The sequence below is a fragment of the Coenobita brevimanus genome, chromosome 47 (assembly GCF_032717465.1).
Source record: "Coenobita brevimanus isolate Jiangsu-jjx chromosome 47, ASM3271746v2, whole genome shotgun sequence".
Classification (NCBI taxonomy): domain Eukaryota; kingdom Metazoa; phylum Arthropoda; class Malacostraca; order Decapoda; family Coenobitidae; genus Coenobita; species Coenobita brevimanus.
Genome location: NC_137000.1, coordinates 24,548,919 through 24,557,635, shown reverse-complemented (window position 1 = coordinate 24,557,635; position 8,717 = coordinate 24,548,919). Strand labels below are relative to the sequence as shown.

General features: G+C 39.8%; 2 protein-coding genes across 2 annotated transcripts; one reads left to right on the top strand and one right to left on the bottom strand.

Annotated features, from left to right (window-relative positions):
* Positions 1–488: 488 nt before the first annotated feature.
* On the bottom strand, positions 489–1,898 carry LOC145399123 (uncharacterized). The gene is made up of 2 exons (XM_080271864.1): positions 1,887–1,898; positions 489–704 (listed from the first exon to the last, which is right to left on the bottom strand). Exons 1-2 carry the CDS (start codon positions 1,896–1,898, stop codon positions 489–491), a joined length of 228 nt encoding a protein of 75 aa, XP_080127990.1.
* Positions 1,899–3,132: 1,234 nt separating this feature from the next.
* Positions 3,133–3,909, top strand: LOC145399122 (uncharacterized). The gene is made up of 2 exons (XM_080271863.1): positions 3,133–3,144; positions 3,679–3,909. Exons 1-2 carry the CDS (start codon positions 3,133–3,135, stop codon positions 3,907–3,909), a joined length of 243 nt encoding a protein of 80 aa, XP_080127989.1.
* The last annotated feature ends 4,808 nt before the right edge of the window (positions 3,910–8,717 follow it).

Here is an 8,717-nt window from a genome sequence, read left to right as displayed (position 1 = left end):
ATATATTAATAAGACTTTATTTGGAGAGGCTTCAAGAATATATAAAAAAAAAAAAGTAATGGGATATTCTGATATCATAAATACTCTCTGCTAAGTAATACTTTCTCCGATCTTGATACTGGAATCTGTAACAAGAAAATATAAATATTAGATAATTGTACAGATTAATAGGTTTGAGTAATATACCGGATCACGCTTATCTGTATTATAGAAAGGAATGATGTTTTTTTGTGGTAATGATAAAGTGAGATAACGATACTTGCTTGCATGAGACTTAAGAAATTTCTTTGCGCCTCTGCCTTGGCGATTTATTCCGTAAGTTACATATCAATATTCTCTTGTGAGTTATAGATGCAAATAATGATAGTATTGGAACTGCATAAACAACATACACGAGAATGTTAAGGAGAAATATGCTTAATAAATCGCTATGGAAGAGGTCCTGCGAAGCTCAAGTGATAAGTATAAATGTAAACTGCTACCCTACCTTAACGTCCATGGCCATACCCTCCATAGCCACCATAGCCCCCATAGCCACCATACCCTCCATAGCCACCATAACCTCTGTAGCCTCCGTAGCCTCCGTAACCTCCATAGCCACCATAGCCGCCATAGCCACCATAGTGGAATCCAGGCTCTGGTTCTGGTACTGGGCTGGCCAGGGCGAGGGCCACAAAGAGCAGGACGGACAACACAACCAACACCTGCAATACAAAGAAGTTTCAAGGCAATCATGCAATACAAATAAGTTTTCAAAGCAATCCTGCAACACAGTATGGGCACAAGACTTGCCTCATTGGTATACTGTAGTTTTTTTCACCTTAACTTGGTCCAGATTTGCGCTCGTTTGCAGCTCGTTTCACCTGAATCATTAGTAAACTAGAGCAATCCGAAATTGCAAACCTTCGCCAAGGCGGAGTGTGTGGTAGATCAGATGGAGATGTTATCTTGTAATTTTTGTATAAGCACTGTAGACATTATTTATCAAGTTAAAAGCAAGAATGTTGACATTGCCACTACCCCGCAATGGTAAAGAATTCTTTGAAAAATTCCTGGATCCGGATGATGATCCGGATCACCACCAAAATCTAATGGATTGCTTGTTGGACCATACCCTACCCCTCTACAAAACTTCAGCAAAATCCGTTCATAACGTTTTGAGTAATCCTGCTAACAGATAAACGGACGAAGAAACCAACGCCAGCAAAAACATAACTTCCTTGGCGGAGGTAAAAAAAAAAAAAAAAAAAAAAAGACAATCACCAGACTCTACACCTTTTTCATAACATAATTCAAGGCATCCCTGTAACAACTATTACAGAAAACTAGATTAAAGCAAATTATCATCCACGATGTCAAGAATTAGTGTTCACTATCTTCTTCCTGCCTGAGAAAGACAGCTTAAGCCTGTAATCTAACAGGTTCAGAAGTTATGACTATTTAAACAATTACTACTACTACCTTATCATCAGCTGGACAGATACTAGTCACCATACACCAGAGGTTAGTGCTCAGAATTACAGTTTTATCCTTCATTCTCAGTTTCACAGTCTTGCTAGCCTTTAAATGTGGTCCTGGAGAGGGACGTCTACACGTGGTGATATCTATATAACCGAGCATTACAACTGCCTCGTTATACAAACGTCCCTGAGCTACTTTCCCAGGTAGATGAATTGATAAATAGATTAGTTGATAAACTGATAGGTAGACAGACAGCTGGATAGATAGTTAGACAGACAGCTGGATAGATAGTTAGACAGACAGATAGATAGAAATAGATAGATGATAGATAACTGCATGGTTGCACAAGTCCCTCAGCTACTTTCTAGATAGATAAATAGATAGATAGTTAGATAGGTGGATGGATAAACTGTCTTTGTACTCACAGCTTTGGCCATCTCGCTGAAGTCTGTGAAATGACTGTGAACCAGACTGTGGTTGCCGACTTATATATCCACCACCGCGACCTTGCACCGTCAGAGCCCAACACAATGACGCGGGGGAGTAGGGTGGGGCATGTTTATTGAGTCATAGGGCGTATTCCAGGCGGCGTGGGAGGCTTGGCTTTGTAAAACGTAAAATGCTGTTCTTCACCGATTTCTTTTGTATATTATTCCTTAGCGTATTAACGATTCCTTTTCTATAGAGAGTCTTAGCTTTTCCTTATTTACCGTATTATTTATATTGACGTTAGGTTGTGTGACGATTGAATTCGTTGTGGCGTGGTAGCCTCCCAATGTCCAGAGAACATGTTCGTGGCCTCCTAGTACCTTTTCCACCGATTTATTTTATACATGACACTTTTAATATCCCGTTCTAAGCTACTGACGCAAACCATGTCGACATTAAAGCGCTGAAAATTACATGCAAGACAAAATTAAGGATCGTATGGATAGTTTCCCCCAAACCTCGACTTACAGCAGTTCTTCAAGCTGTTAGAAACCTTTTATGAATGGAGGACACCTGTAATCTGGTGTGTCGATTTTTTTTGTCTTCTTTTCCACTGTTCATATTCTGTAAATAAATAAATAAATAAATAAAAGCAAGGAAAATGTGCTACGAAGTATCTACTATTACAGCTAAGTATTCTCTTATGTCACTGATTCAAGCTATACCGATAGGCAAATGACATAGCTAAATGACACACAAGGACTTAAGGTGTAATGGACAAAATAAATCGTTAATGAAGAGGTGCTACGGAGCCCCCCTACTATAGCTAGAACACAACAGTATAACTGAAACCACAACATCCCCCCCCCCCCGGCATTGACCCGGTAATCGCAAAAGAGAAAGTAATGAAAAAATTGATGTCATAAATGTTCTATTCTTTCCAATATTTCCTCCACCCACGATACCGGCATCAGTAACATCAACGCAGTGTCTCAAGCCCCAGCGTCGACCTCCTCCCCCCCCAGTTTGCCCCCCCCCCTTAAATGTGCTGAATTTTGCCGGTGCAAGGTTGAGGTGGTGGCTATATAAGCCGACAAACAATGTCTGCTTCACAGTCAATTCACAGACTTCAACAAGATGGCCAAAGCTGTGAGTACCAAGACAGCTTATCTATCCATCTATCTACCTATTTATCTGTGTATCTATATACCTGTCAAGCCAGTTTATCATTGATCTGTCTCTATGTATCAGTCTGTGTGTGTGTGTGTGTGTGTGTGTGTGTGTGTGTGTGTGTGTGTGTGTGTGTTTAATTTCATAAGGTTTCCAAATCTGCCAGTACCAAGACGATTTAGTCCTATCTTGCACACGAAATTCATCTATCCCTGTCTATCTATATCTATGTATCTATTTTATTCTGTCTATGATTAATTGTTCTTTCACACACTTCAACAAGATCGCCAAAGCTGTTAAGACTAAGCCAGTTTATCCTATGGAACAGAATTCATGTGAAGGAAGAAACAAAGGAGATATATCAGATATTGTTCTGGGTGAGCCTGAAGGCAAAATGAACTGTCGTTGCGGCCCAGGTTGATCTGAAACGTGAACCCAGTGGATTGCAAACTGAAGCTCTTCTCCTTCAGTCCACTATCCTCCTTTTGAGGGATAGTGAGTGGAGCGAGTATAACCACGGTTTTATGTCTAGCCTATAATGTCTAAAGGTAGTGTTGGCAGTAACCCCTTTGTGTTGCAGGTGTTGGCAATATTAGCGTAGCCTTCTTTGTGTTGCAGGTGTTCATTGTGTTGTCCGTCCTGCTCTTTGTGGCCATCGCCCTGGCCAGCCCCGAGCCCGAGCCCAAGCCTGGATTCCTTTATGGTGGACATGGAGGATACGGCGGCTATGGTGGTTATGGTGGATATCGAGGCTATGGTGGTGGCTATGGAGGTTATGGAGGCTACGGAGGCTATGGTGGCTATGGGGGCTATGGTGGTTACAGAGGCTATGGTGGCTATGGTGGTTAGGACGCTAAGGTAATAATTCATATTCGTACATAGCATTTGTATTCAATTCTCTACAGTATATCTCGTTCATGTCGTTATCACAAAAATAGTTTACAGTATCACCTTGTTTGTTAAGAACCTTTATATTATTCTGGTCTGCTGAAACTATATATGTCTGTTTATCCCTCCATCTTTAGCCAGACACCATTATCCCGTGAGGAATGGTTACAAGCGAATCTCCATGTCACACTGTCCTCTGCCATTTTAGTACTCTACCTCCCTCCCTCCCTCCCTCTCTCTCTCTCTCTCTCTCTCTCTCTCTCTCTCTCTCTCTCTCCATCCCATCCCTTTCGGTCTCTCGCTCCCTCTCCCTCCTCAACCTCACTCACATATCCATTCCTAGTCGGTCTGTCACTCCATCCTTTTTACAAACCATTTCAGAGCATTTATCGCAATACTTTCAAACAAAATGCTCATCTAAAACAGAACAGTAAAAATAACTAACATTCATTTCTCCTTTTACAGATATCAGTATCATGTGGAGTGAAAGCATCAAAAGGAACAGAATATTCATAATGTCAAATTTTCCATTACATTCTCTTCTGTGATTCAAAGCACCTCTCGAAATAAAGTCTGAAGAAATATATGAACTTTCTTTTAATGTATTTCCTTCACTGTGTTTTCATCTGACGGAACTCAGCGACTCCTACAACCCGAGCACTAAGTTGTGGTTGTATGAATTTCGATGAGCTTTTAAATAAGTCTTCTTGGTTGCAGTCTGACTACACTTGGCCATGATGTGAACTGAAAGAGTTTACAGACCTTTATTACATGGAAACAAACCAGTTATATATATATATATATATATATATATATATATATATATATATATATATATATATATATCCGATGCTTGTATACTGGGTAGTCCATATATAACGTTGCACTAGAAACATCTAGCGGTATCTTATGTGTTGTGGGAACGGCTGAGTATGCTGGTGTGGGCGTGAGTGTGGCTGTGGGTGTAGGAAATATATGGATAATGCAGGATAGGCCCTGATAACACTTGGGTTAGCCGTCCCTGCAACACACGAGATCGCCCAGCAGGGTGGAAGATTAGTGTCATAAGTAGGTCATTCTGGAAGCTATATCGCAACCTGTTGGTTCTACCGATGAAGTATATAAACTCGACACACACTAACATAGTGTGCCGTTTCTTCTTCACACTTTCATCTGTTGTCGTTGTCATTGTGTTTGTTGTGTAAGCAGTGTAAAATACAGTCGTATTCTAAGTAGCTTTCAGGGGCGTCATTTCAGCTTTTTCTTGGAGGGGGGGGGGGCAAGGGCTGCCAAGGGTGGGTTGGCGAGCGAAGCGAGCCCAATCAGCTGGGGGGTTGGGGGGGGGCTGTGAGCCCCCCCGAGAAAATTTGTGAAAAATGAGCTATTCTAGGGGCATTTTTAAACTATAACCAGAGCTATATAGGTGTAATTTAGGCAAAAAAATTCAAGAGACTAATAAAAAACTATCCTACTGGATTAATGATCAGTCTATACTGACTATTAAGGTGCATCATAAATTCTTTATGTAACATTTTTCTGATATTCAAGGATAATATATATAAATTTATTCATATGTTGTTGCTGTAGTTCCACCACCATTAGTTGCAATACAGTTTTATGGAAAAACAGTGGGCACTAGTGACAAACTGAAGTACCGTACTGGTGATACTGATGTGATCACAATACATACAAGTTTAGAAGCAAACATGTGCTCTTGAACTTTATTGGCTAACAATTAAAACTAGTATTATTGTATGTAACAATACAATATTAAGCTATTTAAAGATTGATGATAAATTCAAAATTTTCTTCGAAATTTGAAACATAATCTAAACAAAGCAAAAATGTTCAAATCTGCATTCATAATGTGAAAGTAATACTGACTGCATAAGCAAATTTGGCTCCTCTCATAACTAAATTATAATTTTATCAGTATCAGAAGTCGTTGCTACTCTGTATCCTTTACAGTAAAGGGTAGCGAAGATTTCTTAGATGGGCAAAATCATCCACTAATTCATCTAGATCAAATGATTTGACCATACCCACTTCAGTGGCCATTAACAACAAGTTACAAAGACTCTCATCCCCAGCTGAAGTTCTCAGGAAGTTTTTCACTCGCTTCAGAACAGAAAAATAATCTTTCATTGCCAGCAGTAGTAACAGGGATGGCTAGTAATATCTTCAGCATTTTCAGTACCTCGGAAAACGCAATGGGTAAAGTGTTGAGAAAATTGTACATAGCAAATAGGTCCCTGGGCATCTTTTGTTCTAGGAAATCTTTTGCTGAATGTACCTGGGAAGCCAAAAGCACTGAATCAATGTGCGTGCTGTAATGGTTGGAAATCATTGTTAATTTTTCTTCATCAAGGAACTGTTTTGAATTGACATCAAAGGCAGAGAGAGACTGAAAAAGTTCAGTGTTCTTGCTAAACCTACGGTCATACTCAGCAATGGATCTATCAATTACAGAGAAATACAACTGTGACTTCAACTGTTGCTTTAGACTGATTTTCTGACCACACTTTAACTGTTCTGATCGCTTCCCGAGGGTACTGCTGGTCAAATAGTCTTTCCAGTTGTTTGATATATGTTGCACTCTCTTGCTGCGACCACTGCCCACACCTGCACCTACTTCTGGCACATCAATTCCAATTTTTTGGGCAAAGGCATGTGCTTCGTTATATAGCTGATCATATTGACTGTCAGTTCTTATTTTCACCAAGTTTGCCTTTGTTGCTGCAATCAGATCAACAGCTTGAACAATGGATAATCCACCTTCTTGAAGCTGCTCAGACAAAGAATTGGTTTGCATTAATAATTTTTGACAAACAAACAGGCAAACTATAAATTTCCAAGACTCCATTTTTGACTTGAGACCAGATGCTTCAAGAGATGATTCATTACTGGAATCTGAGAGAAATGTCAGAACAGCAAGAATGGCTTCATAACGAATCCGAATTTTATGGATACTTCTGTACCAATAGAACCATTTTGTTGGCACCGTTCTACTTTCCACTTACTTTGCACGTTTTCCTCTCTTTTCTATCACTGCTCCCAGGTATTTGAATTCTTTCACCAACTCCAGTCTCTCTCCATTCACTGTAACTTTGCCTGGAATTCACCTTCTCTCTCAATAACCATCACTTTACTGTTTTTTACATTTACTCTCAAGGCACGACGCTCACGGACATCAGCAAAACTCTGCACTAGTCTATCAAACTCTTGTCTGGTATTTGCAAGTAGTACCGCATCATCAGCATGCAACAAATTTGAGATATTCCATCCATCACCATTCATTACCAACGCCATCCCCCTCTCCATTACTCCTGTTCTTACTTCTGTCATCACCTCATCCTTATATATATATATATATATATATATATATATATATATATATATATATATATTGAACAACCATAGGGACACCACACAACCTTGTCGCATGCCTACATCAATCGTGAACCATTCACTTAGATGACCATTAACTCTTACACGTGCTTCACCACCATCGTAAAAACTCTTGACAGCACGTAGCAGCTTACCATCTACACAGTGCATGAGCAAAACTTTCCACAGTCCTTCTCTGTTTACTTTGTCGTATGCTTTTTACAGATCCACGAATGCCATAAACATCTTATGGTTCTTCTCCAAGCCTTCTCCGCTGTCTGTCTCACTGCAGAGAGTGGATAGGATACGAAATAATGTGATTCGTTAAAGATGTGGACACCACAATAGAGAGTGTACTGAGATCGTATGGTCATGTGGAGGGAATGGATAATAATAGAATGGTGAAACAGGTATATCTGAGAGAAGTTGAAGGGGGGAGGAAGCGAGGTAGGCCAAGGAGAAGGTGGAAAGATATGGTGGATGAGTGTGCGGAAGAGAGGTTTGGAAGTCGGTGAGGCTAGGGACCTGACAAGAGATCGAGCTGGCTGGATGAATATTGTGAGGAGAAGTGCATGATCAGGGATTTAGCATCCATTTTTAACGTGACAGCGTCCGGATTGACCCTATCGGATACGTTTACGTGAAGGTACAGAACGTGGTGAATATTTTTGGCATATCCGATTAGAGCCAGGATTCCGGGGGCTTGAATGATGAGTGAATGGAAGAGTGGCCCATTGGATTGGGCAAATCTGGGCTGTCTGGACATTGCTACTCCTCACTTTGCCCTAGGGTGGGAAAGGAGGTCCGGATGATGATGATGACGTAATATATATATATATATATCCTAACTCTCGTCATTTCTACTCCCATAAACAAAGGAGATACAGATATAAGGCTTATATAATAATAATACTTTATTTGGAGAGGCTTCAAGAATTAAAAAAAAAAAGTAATGGGATATTCTGATATCATAAATATTCTCTGCTACTTAATACTTTCTCCGATCTTGATACTGGAATCTGTAACAAGAAAATATAAATATTAGATAATTGTACAGATTAATAGGTTTGAGTAATATACAGGATCAAGCTTATCTGTATTATAGAAAGGAATGATGTTTTTTTGTGGTAATGATAAAGTGAGATAACGATACTTGCTTGCATGAGACTTTAGAAATTTCTTTGCGCCTCTGCCTTGGCGATTTATTCCGTAAGTTACATATCAATATTCTCTTGTGAGTTATAGATGCAAATAATGATAGTATTGGAACTGCATAAACAACATACACGAGAATGTTAAGGAGAAATATGCTTAATAAATCGCTATGGAAGAGGTCCTGCGAAGCTCAAGTGATAAGTATAAATGTAAACTGCTACCCTACC